We start from the raw sequence: 21,461 nt of genomic DNA, 5'->3' as shown, positions 1-21,461 counted from the left end.
CCTGGTTATTGCAACCCACCTGATTCACCTTCCTAAACTAACACTGCTTCTCGGCCCTTCTCAGTTCCACTCTCATTATTTCACTTCAGATTTGAAGCTGTAACTGAGAAAATAAGAACCCAGCTGACTCAAGGCACAGGCATAGCAGGCTAATGAGCTGCAAGAACCCCCCAAATTCTATCATGCAACTGCATGTGTTGACAAGAATCTCTGGACCTTTATCTCCAGCAGGAAATGAGAGATTCATCTGTGTTCTGCTTGAGTAGATTGAAATCTTAGCAAATTCCATTTAGAGAAAGGGGCGTGGAGAGGGGCTATTAGGTTCAAGGGGGTGGGTGGGGGGAAGATAACAAAAATAAAGGGAAAAGAACCAAGAGAAACTAGAAAAACAGCTTCAAAAACACGCTTTCCTGGCACAGCTTGTCACATTTATTTTCCTAAGTCTCCAGGAGGACTATTGGAACAGAAGTGTCTGTATACCCTGAGATTCCCACGCTGGCAGCCTTTGAGAAGCGAGAAGGAAGAGGACTCTATTCCTCCCCTTGAACCCTTTTCTATCCTATATGAGATGGCTCCTTAGAGATGGTGGAGGAGAGCAGAATGTGGCTAGTGTGTTCCGGAGATGAGTGGCATCGGAGGTCACAGCCAAGGCTGGTAACTCTTAGCCCCACCCACCTTTTGTTCCTTCCCCCTGGCGCTCAGCCTCACCTATTTCAAACTCTTTCCTTCTTTTGTACTAGTCGCTCGCAATCTTTGGCCTTCTCATCTTTGGCCGTCTCATCTTCCTCGCAGCCTACGGCACCTGGAGACCAAATCAACCCCCAATCTTGCAACCCTCCAGGGACTCAGGCAGAAACTGGGCATGCTCAGCGGCACGGGCAGCTTTCAGTCTTTCCCGAGGCGCGGCTCAGCGCTGGGCAGGGACCCGTGTGCCAATTCAGTTCGGGCTTCGGCACCCACCTCCGCTGAACCCAGGGATCCGAGCAGCACCCTGAGGCTAAATCTGCACCCTTAGGTGGTTCATTGTCAATCTTCAACCTGCTGAGCGCCAACAGAGCTTACAAATATTCCTCATTAAGAAACTGTTTTCCCACCTGTGTTTTCCTTGCAGCTAAGGGTGCTTTAGCTACTGCGGCGTGAGGAGCTCAGGGACGGAGCCCTGTGGCCGGTGGCCGTAGAGATCACCTTCCCAGAGTAGCTGTTTGTCACTGAGTTTTGGAGATTTCTTGGCTGGCTTCCGCTAAAGCACGCTTGAGTAATCCGAGCTGTGGCGGCGCCCAAGCTACCAGGATAAAGAGAGCGTGTGTGTGTGTGTGTGTGTGTGTGTGTGTGTGTGTGTGTGTGTGTGTGTGTGTGTGTGTGTTAGGGGGAGAGGGCGGGGATAGGAACGTCAACCCCCCCGACCCCCAGCCTGCTTTTCTCTCTCTCCTTCCAGCAAAACCGGCACAAGTCTTACATCCCCCCTCAGCCATTCCTTACTGCTCTGGGCAACCGCCAGGTTAAGCCCATTTGCACTGGGAAATTGGCGCTGTTTGGGAGAAGAGAAACAGATCGATTGCCCTTGTGACTCCCCGCCCCCTTCCCACCCCACCCCCACCGCTCCCTCCCTCTTTCCCTCCCCCGCCACCTCCCCTCACCCCGCCTCCTTCCCGTTCCCCACCCCCAAACCCTCTCACCCGCGGCAGTCCGGTGCGAGGCCCCCTCCGGAAGGTGAGGGGAATGGATTGGACTCCGGTGGGGAAAGCGGGTGTCTAGAAGTGGTGCTAATGGGAAGAGAATTCTGGTTTCAAAAGAGGATGCTCTGCCACAAAGAGCGGCTCGCGCGCTGGCCTGGGCTCTAGCCGAGGAGAGATCCCGGGAGAACTCCAGAGCTCCGGGGGAGCGCTCCTCGGAAGACCGGGGCCAACATGCCTGTGCGCAGGGGGCATGTGGCACCACAAAATACATTTCTGGGGACCATCATTCGGAAATTTGAAGGGCAAAGTAAGTTCGTTTGTTCTCTTCTCTCGCCCTCGCTTTCTGCCTTGATAGTGCACTTGGCGTCCACCGCTTCCAAGCTGGGGAGACCGGCAACTCCAGGCTCTGTCAAGTTAAGAGGCTGTGAAACCGAGCCAGGAGGTTCGAATGGCAGCGGGAGTGTTCTTCTGATATTAATTTTGATTTACATTTTAGATTACGGTCTCCATTATAGGAGGCAATTTGATCCTCCTCTACCACTGCTCCATTATCTGCCTTGCTACTTAATGTCCTACTATTCTACTATCTTAAAGGGAACGTGCTAGGATAACATGGGTTTATATTTTGAGGCTGTTTTACTGTAGACTTTTTGAAAGTCGGAAGCAGAGCAGACCATACTATTCGAACAAGAGAATGTAAATGGTAGTAGCGATGTAAATGACTATGCAAACTATATTTTACCTTGGTTAAACTGCAAAGCAGTGGTATGACACGGATGCTTGCTTGCTATTAATTTATAGAAGCTAAATTTTGTATTGAATCAATGCAAATATATCCTAAGCAGGGTAATTTGGAAAAGCAGTATCTCATCTGTGCTGGGTCCCAATGCAAATGGCTCATTATTCAAAATAATATTTCTATTCTTTTATTATCTCCTTAAAATTTCCATCTAGAAATTTAAAAATTGAAGTGTAATAAGTAAATCCCACAAAGACTGAATGCACAGAAATTTAATGTTCTCATGTGGACTAAATATAGGGAATAAATTGTTGCTATATAAATATATTAATTTAAAATCCTGTATTTGTTAACTTATCTTCGGTCTTTTCTTAAAACTATATTAATACATTTGTATGCCATATAGTTTGCGGTTATTTCAGCACTGCATTTAGTGATGTGAGGATCTGGTACCTTGCGTACAAACTAAACTTGTATATCCTGCTTCACAATCTATCTGGAAATAGTAAATACAATCTGTGATGTAAATTAATAAGCTCTTTATATTACGAATTCCTGCTACTACAGAAAACTTCAAGGATCTCCCAAAGTAAAAGTAAAAAGGGTTGTCATGATATTTACTGTGTGTGTGTAAATATTTTTCTTTTGGGAAATATATATTATGAAAAAGGTGAACCTTTGCCTTGTTGAATTGCTATTAAATATGAAGTAGTTTCATTACTAAAGCTAGTTGCCTTTGTTTTTAACATGATGTGTGTAACATGCCTAAGAGAGATAGGGAGAAGCCAAAGAATAATAACTACTTTGAGAAAGTTGTATTCAAAGGGCCAAGGTTGAAATGAGAAATCTGACAACTACAGAATGTTTCACTGTTTGACTTTGAAAATATTTACATTACAATTAAATGACATTCTGAAAATATCAATGGGCAGCTGCTTGTCTGAGTGTCCACTAGGAACCCCCGCAGTTGCAGGGCTTGAGAACTAGTCTATTTGGGAAATTCTATTCTTGCAATTTTAAGAGTGGTTTCTTAATACTTTCTGTTAAAATTACTTAGGATCATTAATCTCACATTTAAAGTTTGTGGGGTTTCTTGTGTTTTCTTTTTTCATAAGGGCTGGGGAGATTAGTAATTTGGGGAAGCACCTGCATTTCAGAGCTCTTATTATGCAACAAATTGCTTCAGTGTTACGGAGAATATTGTGGAAGCTTTTTCAAAGATGCCATACTGTCTTCTTATTACAGATAAAAAATTTATCATTGCAAATGCCAGAGTGCAGAACTGTGCCATCATTTATTGCAACGATGGGTTCTGTGAGATGACTGGTTTCTCCAGGCCAGATGTCATGCAAAAGCCATGCACCTGCGACTTTCTCCATGGACCCGAGACCAAGAGGCATGATATTGCCCAAATTGCCCAGGCATTGCTGGGGTCAGAAGAGAGGAAAGTGGAGGTCACCTACTATCACAAAAATGGTAAAATTCCTCTATTTAGGATTCCTTCTATTTGATCCCATTGAAAAGAAATTTTGACTATTAAAAGTTCATATGCAAAGAAGCCCAAAATGTTCAATTGTAGATATATGCTTTGCTTATAGTATTTTGGGATCCAACATATATGGGTATTCTGATTAGTGGTCTGGTAGAAACAATTTTTTCTTTGAATAAGGGTACTGTAATCTCTTCAAAAGTACAGTAACATAATGTCACTGAGGTTAAAATGCTACAAATCAGCCTTAGATGCTCCTTTCTTTAAGGAATTAGAGAAAGATCAACAATGTACTGCTTGCATTGGTATGCATTTGGTAGGCGAGAAATACAGATACAGTGTTATTTGTTTGAACTTTAAAATACTCCACAAAGCAAATTTATGTTGAAAACTATATCTAAAACTAAAACTATTACAGTTATGTCTCTTGGCTCTTTAGCTTTAGTTGATAGGCAACACCTCTTGTTTCTTTTGCTCCTTCTTACAACATTAAGGATGATAAATAGGAACTTTTACCTTGATCCAGTTAACCTGTGCATATTCAAACAATAAAGGCTGTTTATGTAGTCAAGATTTGTCCTAAAATAAGAAATGTAGAAAAAATTATGATACTGTGGAGTTATTAGTATTGATTTTTATAACTACAGCAAATCTGGCATCTTAAACTTAAGGTCATACCTCAACTTCAAGGGCAACACCTCCTGTCAAACTTGCTATGAGAGCCATAAGAGTTAGACATAATAATTCTCTTTAAAAATTACACATGTAATAGATAGGCATGCCTTAAATACACAATATATATGTAAATGAACTCACATATATAAATACTCAGATATGCCCATTTTAAGGTGTATATATAGATATATATTCCTGAATATCTATAAATCTATATCTATATATGTGTATATATCTATACATAAAGATATTTGACTATTTAGGGCTTAAAGGTAAAATTACTTTAAAAACTTGAATGTTATAGTTAATTTTGTTGATATTTCATCATCATCTATTTCTTTTTATTCCACTAACAGAAATTACTGAGGCAGAGGGGTAGCTGTTCAGATTTTTAGAAAACTCTTAAGCTTTTGATAAATACGTAATGTGTCATAGCCTATATCATATAATGACTCATCATTTGGTATACTAGAGAGAAAAAAAGACAGCAGGAAAAAGGTTTCAGTCTTACTCTTATTTTCTTATAATTCAATGTACAATGTACAATTCTTAATTACTACATTTTCCTTAACATGAAGTTGAGTGGTTACAAAACATTACTAAAAACAGGTTTGTATAACTTTGTAGTAATCTGGAATGAAAGCAATTGTATACTTATCAAACAGATAGAAATTGTTTTTAAAGTTCTTCCCATGTTTCTCTTACTTTTCAATCAGTAGTGTTGGCATACTAGAAATAGCCTAATTGTTCTGTTGTCTTGAAAACATTTATTGGATTGCGCTCTCACTACCCAAATGTAACTCATGTCTTTTGAGTATCTGATGCCAACAATCTGGACGTTTGGAATAATTTGAATGTCTGACATTTTTTTCCTATTGAATATTTATTATGATGCCAACACAGTCTATATTGTGGTAACTTCAGTGAATGTTGGTCCATCTTTGGTCATTATGTTTTCTAGACCATTTCAGGGATTTTTCCAACTCATAGAATTTAAGTATGACATTAATCTGGATTGCCCAAATTGCTCAAATACTAGGTATATCTTTCAGAGTGTTTTCAAGTAGAAGTTATCTATTACACCGCAAGTGGCATGATGATGTTTTGAAAGTTGTGCAATGTGGGTGTGTAAAATGATCTCAAAACACTTTAAAACAAATTTAATAAGAATCACAGATATGATTAATTCCTATTAAATTATTGAATTTTCTGTATTGAACATATTAGTATATTGACAAATACAAATATTTCTATTTGAAGGATTTTCTTGGTTATATGCATTAAAACTCCCCTGTTTTCAGAAAGGGACTTTTGATTTAGAGGATTGTTTGGGTATAAAGAAATTAACCTTTAGTAAAAATTTTGATTCTGTTGACTTCACTTTCAGAGGTAACTCAGTCTTCAAGGACTTGAATATCTTTAGCGTTAACTATAAAATCTACCTATTTTGCTTTAGTTAATATGGAAAACATGAGATAATGGGCCAAGCATTTTCTTTTTATTTAATATTTTAAGAAATATATTAGTTTGAATGACCTTTTTAAATAGTGATGACACAGTCATACTTGTTTGCTTTGAATGTAATAAACTTGTGTTTTGGCTGCTAGTTCAGATAACTTGGATAGAATCTTCAGTGTGTCTTGGTTTTATTTATATGACAACTACAAAATCAGTTAGAGCTTATGAGATACAAATTCTTGGATAGTCTCATCTCTTAGAGATAAGACTACTGCCAGCTACTCTACATTTATAAAAGCTGGAAGGAGGAAAATCAAAATCGCCAACATATTTGTTGGTTTGTTTCTCAAAGTTTCCGTAATTCGTTATTATTGATGCCATTGACTTTTGAGTTTCTTGATTTCTTAACTGTATACAGTAAGTGCTTCTTTTGCTTATTCTTTATTTAGCATTTCACAAGAATATGAAGAGTGATGTAATAAGCCCAATGAACAAATTAACAAAAAGTTGATATATTCTGTTTCCATTTCTTCCATTTGCTCTTACTGGAGGAGTAAAAATACGACCGAGGCATTATTTTGGAAAGCTTGTTCGCTAAAGTGGCCCAGAGGCTTTATAAGCAATTTAAACCCGTGATCTATGCAATGAGTTCACATTGATGCAGTTCATGGTGAACTGCATGATCGTCATTTTGAAACACCACTTCCTACTATGCTTCTGTATGTGATTGTGCTAGGCACAATTAAACTTGCTGTTTATCAGAATATCAACTTTTAAAAAGCTAGTTATTTGCAGTAGGAATATTTGACAGCTCTTCCTTTGAGGATTCTATTTTACAGTTTAAGTCATTATTGCATAAATCATCCTTGGCAGCTGTGAAGTATTGCTTGAGGTGATAAAGCTGTAAATCTTTTGACATAAAACTCTAATTATACAAAACTATAATTATGCTATGACTTATATAAGGATGGGCATGTATTTTAATAGCATAATACATTCATTTAAAAACACTTTTCAGCAACAAAGATTAAAAAATAGCAAGGACTTCAGTTATTAACTAGTTCATAGTTTTAGATGATGCAAGTGGAAAGGAAACAGAAAAAAAAATATTTTAGTTAGCCCCCACAACTAAGTTTATCCCTCATCTGGTTTGGAGTACATCACGGAAGAGAGCTAGCTAGTTTAAGTGCTAAACCCCTTCAGGCATATTTACAAATGTGACTTTGACCTTAAATTATCAAGCAACTTTAAACATTTGAAAAAACAAAGTAAATTTCTCCAGGAAAAATAAACGTCTTTACTCAGTAGGAAAGGATGACTTAAAATATATTATTTTTTGAGGTCAGAGCATTCCTGTATTTTTGCCATTATGCTTTCATACACATTATGGTAGCAATTTTACTAACAGATCAGAAATGTATAGTGCTACTTTTCTTATCTTCATGCTGCTTTTAAAGAACTGAAGAATGATAAGGGACTGAGGGAAGTCCTTGCCTAATCCAGTCAGATATCAGTAGAAAGTTTCAGAGGTAGATTTTGATTAAGTAAACTCAGAAGAGGTCTTGGTTTGATAGCATTGAATTTACTATGTCTGAAAATTATGTGGAAAGACCTTCTAGAAACAGCTGTGTTTTTGTGAATCAAGGTGAAGATGTATATTGAGTGCCTCCTCTCTCTCTCATGTAATGTACCAGGCACTGTAAGAACGGTAGGAAGAGATACAAAGGAAGATGCAACCTGATCTCTGCTTCCAGGACATTTGTATTACAGAGTGACTAATATTCATTTCCATCCTCTAAATCTCAGCTGTTTTTATAAAATTATTTTTAATGGAAAAAGAGTATTTGGACTATGGGGTTGTTAATTGCATAGAGAACCTGCAAAATTTATTATTAATTGCTATTTTCCTTCTATTCCCCAAATTTAAAATAAACGTGCTTATGTGTATCTTCTTTTCACCATTGTCATGTATACATAATAATATATTAAAGAAGCAATGAAGTTTAGTTAAAATTTTATTAGTACAAACAGAAATTTCACAAAATTTCATAATAGCTTTATATAAGTTATATGGCATGTAAAACATTCAGCTCTCTTAATTCTTGGATTGTGTAGAAGAGATACAGATGGTAGCTTTTTAGACAAGAACAAAAATATATTTTATGTGTGTGTAATTCAAGCAATGAGAAAGATTTTCAGAGTGTATCTTGCCTAGAGTTTGCTTGGGTGTTCATTTTAACTTTCTGTTTATACATTTTTACATTCTATTCAATAGACTATTGCAACAACAGTAATCCTAAAATTCATTTTCTCTTATGTGCCCAAATTTTATATCATCTCACGGACTTTGAATGTTATCCAGAATTCAAATTTGATCAGTTGTAATTGTTGATAAAATAGGCATTCTTAAGAAATGCTCTTCCCAACAATTTGAAAACTATTTCAGTATTGTCCTAAGTGAAACCAAATGTCCTAAAACTGTGGCTGAGCTTTGTTTATCAGTTACTTTTCACCATTCACCAACATCACACCTCTAAGAAGCTCTGGTACCAACAAGAAGCCATGTTGTCTGCCAGCTTGAGAGAGAAATTCTTAGTTATTTTCACACCCAAGGTGCTTGAGAACAGGTCAGTTTAGGACTGAATGAACAGGATAAGTTTAACAGGAGAAACTTGCTTTTACTGGCTTCCAAAGGTTTTTGGTTGGTTTGTTGGTTGGTTTTGGTTTTGTTGCTGTTGTTGTTTGGTATAAATAATCTCTGAATCCATTGCTGGCAATCTGGCCTGCCAGGAGAGTACCCGGTTAGTTGAGCCACAGGGAAGTAACAGTTGGGGTATTAAGTTTTGAGGTGTCACCATTCATCTGGGATCTATACTAGAAACTTTGGTGGCATTTTCCATTTTTCTTCATCCCTCAGCTCCCTAAAGCCAACTGGTCACCAAATCCTTTCAATCTTTACATCAGAAATATTTCTCAAATAGCATTGAGAGATATTCGAAGTGGTCTGATTAAAGCCTGCTGTCCTTCCAACGTATTCAAGTATCTAGTTTCTCTCCCCCGATCCATCCTCTACATACTGGGAGAGAGCTATTCCCAAAACATGAATCACCTATGCTGATGGCTTATTAGCGCCAAGAATCACTGAAAGTAAATTTTATATATTAAATAGTGGATACAACCATCTCATAAAATATATATTCTTATTATCTCCGTTTTGTGGAAATAACACTGAGGCCCAGAGAGACTGAATAATTTGCCAAATTGCACATAGCTCATACACAGTGGAGTCTGAGCCCTTAACAACTTTGTCTTACTGCTACTCGATGTACCTATATCAGACCTCAGCTTGAAAACTTGTTTTCAGTCATTAAACCAGGATACTGGCTGGCTTCAGAATTGAATTCACTTGGGATTTCAAGTATTGTGTTGTCTTAGTCTTTTCCTGCTGTGATAACAAAATACCTTAGAGTGGGTAACTTATAAAAAATAGAGATTTATTTCTCACAGTTTTGGAGGCTGGGAAGCCCAAGATCAAGGCATCAGCAGATTCTGGGACTGGTGAAGGCTGGCTCTTTGCTTTCAAGATGGCACTTTGTTGCTGTGGTCTCACATGGCAGAATGCAGAAGGCTAAAAGGGGCAGTCAGCTCTCTGAAGCCTCTTAAAGGCATTAATCCCATTCAGGAGAGTGGAGCCCATATGACTTAATCACATCCCAAAAGTCTACACTTCTTACTACTCTCATGTTGGGGTTGAAGTTCGAATGTATGAATGTTGAAGGAACACTACATTCAAACCATTATAGGTATGTTTAGAGAAATCCAGCTGGATTCCCAGCTCTGATAACAACTAGATGAACTTGTTGGAGTTTACCTTCTTCATGCCTCACTTTTCTTTACTGATAACTATTTGGAGAATATAATCTATGTTGTTAGGCTTATTGAGTGTGTTGCATGCAATAAAGAATGCAGCATTATTTCTGGCATGGTTTCCATAATGTGTTCAATAAATATCAATTAGTTGAATATATTGCCACCTTCATTTCTCCCACAAATCTTATGATCCAGTCATACTTGATTGCTCAGAGTTTCTTAAAGAAGTAACATATTTTTCTTCTACTAAGGCTCTGTTTAGTCTTTAGAAGTTATTCTTTACCTATAATGAATATTTCAAAGACTTTCTAAATGGATTGCCCTTCTCTCAGCTTCTCACCTGAAAGAAACCATCATCATCCTTTCAAAGACAGGTCAAAAGACTTCTCTGTGAAGTCCTTCCTGATGTTCCCACTATCTGCACTTCTGTCTCCTCATAGCACTTAGTTCTAGGCTCCAGGGTAGCCTCTGAAGAGTGCTCCTTGTTATTACGCATTATTATAGTTAATTTAGTCTATTTTTAGCTTATTCAGAGAAAACACCAAGTCTTATTAATTTCTGTGTCCAGGATATATGGAAGGGTAACTAGTACGAAGTGAGTGCACTGTTAGTATTTACTTAAAGAATGAAGAGAAGATGAAAAATGGTACCATGCAGTTAGACAAAAAAAAAAACCAGATAAAGTTAACAAGATCTGGGGGAAAGTGTGTTATAGGAAAAGTGTAATGCTTTGATTTTTTTTTCATTTTCTTAAGAACACTTCTAAAATATTAAAAACAATTTTTACCATAATTTTATTAATGGCTATATGTTTTGTTTAGTAATCTAAGATATTAAATCATCTTCATAGCCTGAAACTATATGAATATGAATAGCTAGAAAAATATTTAGTGAACAGTTGGAATCTACTCACCAGAAATTATTAACCTGTTACCTAAGTGTCACTCACTTGCTACCCCACCAATGACTTACCAGTGTCTCCAACAATCTCTAATAGCCCAAACCAGAGTTTTCTTCTGTTCTTTTCTAACTTGATTTCATTTCTGTGGTTGACACAATTATACAACCAACTGAATATGCTACACACTCTATTGGCATTTTATATCTAGTGCAACTATTTATCCCTCCATGTTTTCTTGAAAATTCTTAATCAGTAATGAAGCTTGATTTCAGAGTTATACAATAATGGCAATTGAAAATGTAAAATGATAAAGTTAGCTGATTAATCATTAATTATTATGATTGCCAAGTGAATATTTTCTCTCTCTTTACTGTGCTGTCTGCATTTAGCAATAGTACTGAACTACCAAGAAGCAACAGAGTCAGGTAGCTATAAGGCACTAATTATAGTAGGGAGGAAATACGTCTTATTACTGAACAATTAAGAAAGTTAATGGGTTATGAGAAAACAGAATTCCAGGTTCTCATGGCTGTGACTGAATATTCCATAATCTCTGCCTCATCCTCCTTTAATTTACATGAAATATCTAATTAAGAAAAGCAATGGGCTCTTTCCATGATAGCCTGAATCATGGCTGAGGCATCTTCTATGACTTTTCCCAAGTTAAAGTAGGCCTGCTTGTGTGCAAACTTGTCCTTTTCATGATTCCCACTGTTTTGTAGAATGTCTCACACTACTTTTTACTCAGAAAATGGGTAAAAACAGCTGTGGCTGGTGCTCAGTGGGCAGGAATTCAAGGGAGGAGTGAGAGAGGACTGTGGGTACATTTCTGCCTTTAGTTGGCTCATTTTGTAAAATGATCTCAAACTAGACTCTGCCGGGCAGAATGTGTGAGGTTCCCTGAGTCACGTGGCTTTTGCTTACCTGCACTTTCTTTCCAGATGAGTCAGAATACAGTGTAACAGCAAGTGGACTTTCACCATTGTGGGTTTTATTGTTTCCTTTTTCTGTTTTTATTTTGTTCCTTCTCTCTTTTTTTGAGATCTTTAGGAGTGTTTTTATTTATCATTCTTTCTTAATTTTGATAGGACATTAATTCTTTTGCATTTTTTGAAATATTGATTTTGAGAAAAACGTAATAACTGCATGAGTTCAAGACAAGTTAAAATGTCTGTTGCCCATCATGTAGATTATTGTCCTTTAGCCTCAAAACACTCTTCTTACTTATATTCAGTGAAGTCTCTCTCAATGACTTAAGATGATGAGCATGATGATAAAAATTAAAATACAAACTAGTGGTGGTTTTATAACAAGTAACAAAGAACAAGTAATAAATAAAAATCCATTTGTGCTAAAAAAGATCACATGTTGTAACACAATCTTAAGGTATTTGCATATACTAAGATTATATCAATTGGACAAAATCAATGTTAGAGCTATGCAAGGTTGCATGGTGTGTGAATATTTTTTAATGAAGTTTCTGTTTACCTCTTAGCTAAATCCATTAAAATTTCTTCTGGGTTTGCTAAAAAGTTTATATACACTATCTGTTTTCTTTAATAATAATAGTAATCATTTGATCTTTAGCCGTACATTTATTCAAGGGGTTTACATGCAACAGATGTGCTCTTCAGATTTTAATTTTTGTGGTTGTATGCAATGGACACCAGCCCTCTACTCAGGATAGCTCTTCTCCCAAAGGTCTAACATTGAGTTCCAACTCAGTGTCTGGTTCTTCATATAAATTGCTTTCAGTGATTTTCATGACAGCTTTGGGAGCAGACGTTATCCCATTTTACAGATAAGTTAAATTGAGGTTCAGAGAACTTAAGTACTAATGATCACAGAGCAATGTGGAACTGTGGTTTACAATTTACATTTATCTATGCTTGCAAACTCTACCACATTGCCTCCAAATGATACAACTCTTAAACCTCAACCTACTCTATTCTGTATTTCCTAGTTCCAGTTCTTAACCATAGATTCTATTGATTATCCAAGGTTTAAATCTGGTTAACTTAATTCACATCAAAGAGTGAATAAAGCATGGCATTTTGCATTTTTAACAGAACTTTATCAATCAAAATGAATCTCTATCAGGCAGAGTGTTAGATTTTAGTAGAATGAGGATAGCTAGTATATGCTTATAATCTGCATCATTTTAAATGGCATTCTCTTTTACTCTTAAAATGTCCCAGTTTTGGACTATATGTTGTATGACTGACTTAGATTTTGGGGGCATTTTTGGTTAAGGGCCCCTCAGTTACTATATGTCTAGTCTTTATCCACGTAGTCAGGAAGAAAATTCATGGAGTATTTTGATTCAGTAGCAGGGACATACATGGTGTCCTTTTCCCCTCTCCTTCCCACAAGAAAGTTTTATTTCCTGGCAAGATTATGTGATGTAACAAAATTCACCACTAGTATTTTAAAGGGAAAGCATAAATATACTGTGTGGAGAGCGTCTGGTTTATTTAAAATGCCTCCAATTTTCTACATCTTGAGCCAAATGTCAGACTCACTTCCTGTTACACAGCCTACTATCTTGTTTCCCTGAGCTCCTCCTAAAGGCCGTCATCCTCAGTACTCCTCCCTTTAACCACTGGGTTTCTTCTTCCTGAGATAGCCTTAATGTCCCCTCCCTGAACCCTTCATCAACTCTCCTCCACTTTTAAGCAAATTCTGTATGGCTTCAATCTCAGCTCATTTCTAAGGTCTCTAAGTCCCTCAGGCAGCCTTCTCCACATTTCTCATGTGTTTTCCTTTTCTCTATTGGAACACTTATGAAACTGTGTTGTAGTAATTTGTTTCTATGTCTGTCTTTCCCACTCCATGTTGAACATTTTGAAGGGACTTATTAAGGCAGTTATTAAAAAGTAGAAGAAATGGGAGAGCAAAGAACAGACTTACGAGAACCCAGCAATACACCCATTTACAGATGAATATCTGTGAAAGGTGTCAGAGTCTGGAAAGATATCATTCATTCATGCATTCACCATCTTGTGTTTGTCATTTTGCTGCTATGAGAATGGTGAAAATCAATCTCTAACATTGTTTATTAACTGAGAAATTAATTATTAACTTGCTGCCATATGGTTTACATATTATAAAGCAATGTATTCTAATACTTAATAACCCGTAACTCATTATAAAAAGACATAACAAATCACTCTTCTTAGTTAGCCTAGAAGGGAAAAGGTGAATGGTCAGAAGAGTTCAGATAGATCCCTGATGCCAACACAGTTGACTGATTCTGATGGAACATCCACAAGTTCAATAAAAGGAAAAATATCTCTACATGTTCTCATAATAATATAAGCATGTTTACAAACCATCCCAGCCCTCCCTGGATCTCCTCAGTTAAATACACATGACAAAATACTTATAAAACCTTGCAATTATGCTGATGTATTTTTCTGCTATCTTTCTCTACACATTGGAAGCAGCTTCATACTTACAGTGGTCCCACAGCACATTTAATTCTTTTTTCCAAACCTTGAGTCATGGGTTGAGATTGTAAGGCCTGTATGATATCAGAAGACACTTCATCAGTCACATGCTGATACAGGATTTCACCACTTCAACAAGGACTTATATCTCTACTCTCTGTCTGTCTCTGTCAAAGTGATTTAACCTCACTGTTGAAAAATTAGAAAATACAGAGAGAAAATAGAAAAAAACCATAATCTTAATACTAAGAGATACCCACTGTTACAATGATGGCTTGTAGTGCAGCTATAATTTTTCTACACAAATACACACATGTGAGCATTCATGCATGTTTTTAACAAGACCAGGGCAGCACTATATATATCACAGCTTGTAGCTTGTTTTCCTCACTGAGAAATTTCTGCTGAACATGCATATTTTTTTTAATGATTACATAAAATTTTTACACAGACCATAATTGTTTTAATATCCACAGAATATTACCAACAATTATTACTTAATAATAATTGAGCACTTGACTATTTCTAACTTTTTACTGTTGTACAAATGTACCAAAAGTCTGTTCAACCATCTTGACCACCTGTACTTTTTTCCTTACTAAATACTCCTAGAAATATAATTACTGCATAACAGTATGTCTATCTTAAAACTTTTGAAACCTCTTGTCAAATTATAACTCCAAAAAGGTATATATTTAACTGCACATTTTATGTGTCCAATAAAACTTGGCATTCTTTTTATTTTTTGTTGATCCAGTAGAAAGAGTACCTTATTGTCTGATCACTAAATGTGATCCAATTCAATTTTTGTTGAAATTTGTTGAATTTTGTAATTCAAATTTTATTGAAAAACACATGTAGAAAATATTTGATGCAATTTATTTTCCCATTAAAAAAACATGCTAAGTATTTTGAAACCTAGGGAGCAATGAGGATCTCTTGAATAGCTGAGTATCCTCGCTGGATGCCCCACTTCACACCAGCTTCAGTATTTTAAAAACTGATCTTCACATTCACATTTTCATTTCAGTAATTTGCTGGCATTTTTCCAAACCTCAGATTCAGAAACTGATACCAAGTCTTTACTATTTAAATAATTTACTATTTAAAAGTTCAAACACTCCTGGAACTTTTCCTCCTTTCTATGTGGAATAAGTTGGATTTTAAGTTATTTTCAGTATTTCTTATATATTTCAATATTTCTTATTTATTATCTAAATATACCATAATGAAAATTATAACTAATGAAAGAGCTTTTCTTCAGTAGTTTTTATTTGAATATACATATATACATTGAGATTAAAATATACTCTCTCCCTCTCTCTCTACATATATATATATATAGTTTTGCTGAGATGCAAACTGATGGCCAGGAAAGTTAGCAAAGTCATAATAAATAAACAATCTTCTAGGATATCATTTAACAGAAGTGAAATTCACTTATGAAATGCCACTTATAGTGACATCAAATGCTCAAAATTACATATGATACGTGAGGAAAGATATAAGCAACAGAATTATAACACAGTATTAGATAAACTGCTAAATTTATTCCAATATAATAGTATTGAAATGAATGCAGGGAAAGATTATTCTCTTCCTAGGCTGCCTTATTTAACCAAGACCTGCAGAGCTCTGGTAATCTGATCTTTCTAGCTGTGACTCAATTGTCAGGTCTTCCCTCCAGGTGTTCTTTATAATGAATGTCACTTAACCAAGGCTCAGTAGGATTTATGGATTCCCAGATTGCTGTTCTCAGAATTTGCCCCCCAATGAAGGACTACACAAAAATGCCATTAATGATGCACAACCTCAACTGTCCTATTAGCTGGCATCTATTCATTCGAAAATCGCAGAACTTGTTTCTTTGCAGGTCATGTTTCCAGAGTAAGCAGAAGGTGTCCTAGTGAAATGTCATACCCACCAACATTCTTTATTTTAAATATACTCACTGTGTATAGTGTGAGTTACACAATATTTTGTCTTAATTATTGGCTGCCCCAATACCTTCAATGATGAATTTTTCTCTGAAGAATACTTCATCTCAAAGAGTTAATACTTTTTGTTATTAATCTAAACTTTTTGAAAATATCAAGAATGCCGATTACAGCCTTTAAATCTTTACCAAGTAAGATTTTATAATATCATTCGTGATTTTTCTTCAATATTAGAAAATAAAACTAAATGTTGGCAGAGCTAATGCTCTGCTACAGAAATGAAAATTAATTTCGAGTGTAAAAGAATAGAGAAAAGTATTTTCATAGGTACTTCTTATATGGCAATTAAAAAATAACTGGTAACATCTAAATTTTCTTTTCCAGAAGGTAATTAGAGATTTTAGTTAGACTATCGGCATTTAAAAATCTATAAATTTAAAATATAAAGAATGAAGATGAAGCCTGCTCTTTTAACCACTTTAGTTGGATGGTGAAATTCCTGGAAAAGACAAAAGAAATCTCAGGCATTGAATTTTCATTCCAGCGGAAGTTATGTGTGCTAACTTCTGTTAAAGATTCCAAGAAACATGGACTAAAAAAGACCAGAGACTTTTTCTAAAAGTAATGACATTATTATACTATGAAGTGTAATAAAGACTATGTTATAGTATAACCAGGCAGGGCCTTCTTGCCACTAATCTTGTTGTTCTAGAAATGGAATAATCAACCCCTCCTCATTACCACACCCACTTTAACTATAACTCAAGGCAGAAATCAGATCCTGGAATTTTAAAATTTTTGTTGATTTTAGTTTCTTTATTTACATTCATGCACACTAGTATCTTGCTAATTATTTCAAGGATTGGGCTAAATTATTCTGTGGCAACATATGAAATTCTGTAATTAGAGATAATTAAATAATAGAGTGTGGTTTGAACATTTTAAATAATATTACTAATAAGTATCATTGAGCACTTACAATGTGACTATACTCTTCTAAAATCTTTTTTTTTTCAATTTTTACCATATCCAAAGACATAGATATTTTATTGTTCTCATTTACAAATTGAAAAGATGAAGTTCAATAACTTCCTCAACACTGCAAAAGTAGTACATAGCAGCTACCATCTGAGTGCAGACTGTCTTCTTTTAGAGCCTGTGTGCTCAGCACTCTACTATACCACCTCACCCATCTCCTGTTCACGTAGATACAATGACACACTCACTACACACATATGTGGACTCAGGTCTCCCCTTGATGCAAAGTGTGAAATGTTTCTGGATTTTAGGCATTTAAATGTTTTAATCTTGGAGGCTTGTAATCTTCTTTCCTTAAATGCAATTAAACATCTGCCTCCAGCTGTACAGGAGTGCGGGCTTGTGCCTTTGACACCTCAATCCTATTCTCCTTTAGAAGCAACAGGCATTATAATACCTGTGTTTCCCATGCACTGTAAGGTTTAAAAACCATTGCTATAGGATGATCTGATTAACACGGCTTCTGGAGGGTTTTAGAAATAATTTAAATTCACCTCTGTTTCCCACAATTCCTTGCACAGAGTAGCTGCTCAATAAATAGTTTCTTTAAATAATTGAATGAATTGAAACATTAGACACATTCTCTTAACCAAGTTTCCATTTGATCTATTAGTTACTTCTTTGATAAAGTGAAAGTAGTTCCTTACCTGTTTGAAAGGGATGATAAGGAGGGAGCATAGTCTAATGTTTCATATTGTGAACACTGGAGTCATGTTGCCTAGGTCCAAATCTGGAACATACACATTGTGTGATATATTACCTTTCTGCCCTGTCCTCACTTTCTTCATCAGTGGAATTGGAAATATGATTATAATAGAACCTATCTTATTCAGCTTTGTGAGGACGGTGTTTACATTTGTAAAAGCACTTAAAACAGCTCCAGGTACCCAGTAAATGCAATAGAAGTGCTAAATAAAATAATTTTAAAATGTGATAAGGAATTGGGTTTAAAATACATATTAAGTTGATATGCCTATTGAGTGTCGTGCTCAAAATGAAGTTTGCACCCACATCTGTGGCTGAGTAAAATAATGTAAAACAAATTTTGACATCATAGGTCAAAGAAGAAGTTAGCAGCGGTTTTTGAAAATTTAAAATGTAAAATTTTAGGGGCTTTATTGTGGAGATTATGGCCTCAATCAAATTCTGGACAATTTAATTTGTTTTTAATTTTGAACACTGAAACTCACTTTAGGTGTGGCTATATTGAAAATATCAGCAGTTTGGACAACTTGGACTCCCAGTTTCTCTGTGTACAGCTGTCTTTCAGCTATATTACAACAATTTCAGTATGGTGTTTCAGAAACCACTGTGTCTGAAAGTAAAAGTTCCTCAATTCACACAGTGAGGTGTAAACTCAGTCCAACCCTCCACTCCCCAGGATTTAGTGAGAACCAAGATAAATTGTATTGAAAGTAAAGATGTAAAAATAATTGTAAACCTGTCTTTTGAAGAATGTATGTAGATGTAAATGTCCACATATAAGCACCACAGTTAAGGTGATCATATGATTTATTATCCAAAGCAAGATTCTTTTTAAAGTGAAAGAAGAAAGTTTTTACAAATTGTACCAAGGGGATAGGAAAAAACCAGGACTGTTCCAGGCAAACTGGATATGTAGACACTCTGAATACAAACTATATCTGACATTTTTCGAAATGTATGCCATTCTACAGTACAGGGTTTTCATGAACATTTTTAGGCTTTCCAAACCAGTGAGTTTAAAAATGTAGCCACTCATTCTTGTGATGCCTAAAATGTTTACTGTGTAGACAAAGACAGTATCTTGCAATCTGGAGAAATGAGTCAGAATTCCTCTAAAGAATAAATGGCACCTTCTGACCTCTTTCAAATAAGACTGCCAACCAATCCCTCTGTAAATTCCATGTTGAAGGTTCTTAGTAAAGAGAATTAACCTTAACCATTTTGTGAACCATAGTAAGTCATGAGCACAGCAATGGACTAAAGGTAAAAAGATTGAGTTCATTGTTGAATGGCAACAGTCCCTTACAAGATATCTTTGACTTTGTAAAGGATGTTTATCTTGGAATCTGTTAAAGTGTGGGTGTGGATAGGGTATGTGAAGAACCATTTTTTTCTTTCTGGACTCTTCATTAGGCCTTAGTTATATGTGTTAGTCTATTTGTAATCCAGTGATAAAATTAGCCTTGTATTGTGTGTAACCTTTGTTGTCTAAAAGATGTTTATTAAGTAGGGACACCCCTGAAAAAGCTGGAGCTTCTAGCATTAAAGCAGCAAGTTATTAACATTCTAATAAAAACAATAAAAAATAATGAATTAATTCAGATTTGTAATATAAAGTAAATTCATTAGTTCTCATGTATTTAAGTAGAAAATGATGTCTTCAAATTTCAAGAGAAAAGTGCAGATATCAAAAAATCAAAATTAAGGAATAAGAAATTATTTCTCAGAGGAAAGTTAAAGGAAAGTGATATAGCTGGTATACTCATATTTGTATTTTTGCAGATCTAATACAAACATAAGGGAAATTATCTTTGTGAAAATTGAGTTTGTAAGCAAATTTAGCTTTTGCAGAGTTACAATCCAAGAAAGAAAAAGAAAGAAAGAAAGAAAGAAAGAAAGAAAGAAAGAAAACACAAGTTAGCCACTATATATCTTCTCCCTTCCCTTCCCTTCCCTTGCAGATTCAACTAACTTTTTCTTTTAAATTACCCTTGAATGTTGAGGTCATTGTATGTGATGAAATAGTACCAAAAAGATGCAGGCAAAGTCAATGGAGGTATAAGGAATTATACCTTTCACACCTAATTGCCTATTTTCCTGTTGACTTATGGTGTACCCTTCACTTTGTATTTTCTTAGTAAAAGTTTATGGAATAGGCCGTGCGTGGTGGCTCACGCCTGTAATTCCAGCAGTTTGGGAGGCTGAGGCAGGCGGATCACGAGGTCAGGAGATGGAGACCATCCTGGCTAACACAGTGAAACCCCGTCTCTACTAAAAACATACACACACTCTCTCTCTCACACACACACACACACACACACACACACAGAATTAGCCGGGCGTGGTGCTGGGTGCCTGTAATCCCAGCTACTCCTGAGGCTGAGGCAGGAGAATGGCGTGAACCCAGGAGGCAGAACTTGCAGTGAGCTGAGATAGCGCCACTGCGCTCCAGCCTGGGCGACAGGGAGAGACTCCACCTCAAAAAAAAAAAAAAAAAAAAAAAGTTTATGGAATAAAGAAATACCCGAACAAACACACTGTAGAATTTATGTAATGTGTGGGGATGGACATTGCATTATTGTGGGTGCTTATATTTGCAGCTGCAAAATATTGTATTTTTCCTTTTGATGAACTAAGATGATACAAAAACCTAAACAAAACAAACAAAATCCAAAAAACAGCAAATAGGCTTTCATTCGGAATTATTTTCAGTTTAGGCTTTGTGAATATTATTAGAAAAGAATAGCACATTATACTCTTAGTTTAGGAGCCATTTATTCCTGTTCACTACTCTGCCTTTTCCCCCAACTCTTCATTCTAGGGAAATATTGTCCTGCCTCCAAACTAAGCATAACAAGCCAAGGAGTGTAGAAATCCTTAGCAACTCAAAAGAAAATCTGTCTTTCAAATGGCAACCAGATTAGCATGGTTCTTCCTAAATTACAGGAAGGAATGATCCATATACCTAACTTTACTAGTATCATTTTAATTAAAATTTCTATTTCAAAAAATACTCTGACCTACAGAAGAGTTGCAAACATATTACAATGAACCCTCCTATAACCTTCGAGTAGATTCAGCTATTGTTTATAAGTTGCCTCATTTGCTTTAGGGTTCTGCACATTTTGTCTGTGTCATCTATGTGTATACACATTGCTATTTTATATCTACTTATTTATTTTGCTGGGCCATTTGAATTTATTTGCACAGTTACAGACCCTTCATTTTTAAATGCTTCAATATTTTATTTTCTAATAATAAGGAAATTCTTTAATATAACCACAACTTAATTATTCAGGCAATGTTACACTGATACAATACTATTATCTAATAGACTCTATAAATTTTTCCAATTTCCTCATATTGTCCTTTAGATCATTTGTTTTTAACAGTTCAGGATTAAAGCAGTATCATACTGTAGTTTGTTGGCATGTCTCTTTAGTCTCCTTTAATCTGGATTACTTATGCAGCTCTTCTTGTCTTTCATGACATTGATATTCTTTAAGGGTACAGGTTCATTGTTT

General features: G+C 35.8%; 1 protein-coding gene across 2 annotated transcripts in view; it reads left to right on the top strand.

Moving 5' to 3' along the window:
• Positions 1 to 1,855: 1,855 nt before the first annotated feature.
• Positions 1,856 to 21,461, top strand: part of KCNH7 (potassium voltage-gated channel subfamily H member 7) — a 481,586-nt gene continuing 461,980 nt past the window's right edge. For both annotated transcript variants that reach the window (XM_034954383.2, XM_003820933.4), the window contains exons 1-2: positions 1,856 to 1,983; positions 3,661 to 3,891. In XM_034954383.2, coding sequence (XP_034810274.1) covers positions 1,908 to 1,983; positions 3,661 to 3,891 — 307 coding nt within the window. In that variant the 5' untranslated portion in view covers positions 1,856 to 1,907. The remainder of the gene's footprint in view (positions 1,984 to 3,660; positions 3,892 to 21,461) is intronic.

Source organism: Pan paniscus, chromosome 13 (genome assembly GCF_029289425.2).
Source record: "Pan paniscus chromosome 13, NHGRI_mPanPan1-v2.0_pri, whole genome shotgun sequence".
NCBI lineage: Eukaryota > Metazoa > Chordata > Mammalia > Primates > Hominidae > Pan > Pan paniscus.
The sequence above is the reverse complement of the archived record's forward strand: the minus strand, read 5'-3'. Positions and strand labels throughout refer to the sequence as shown.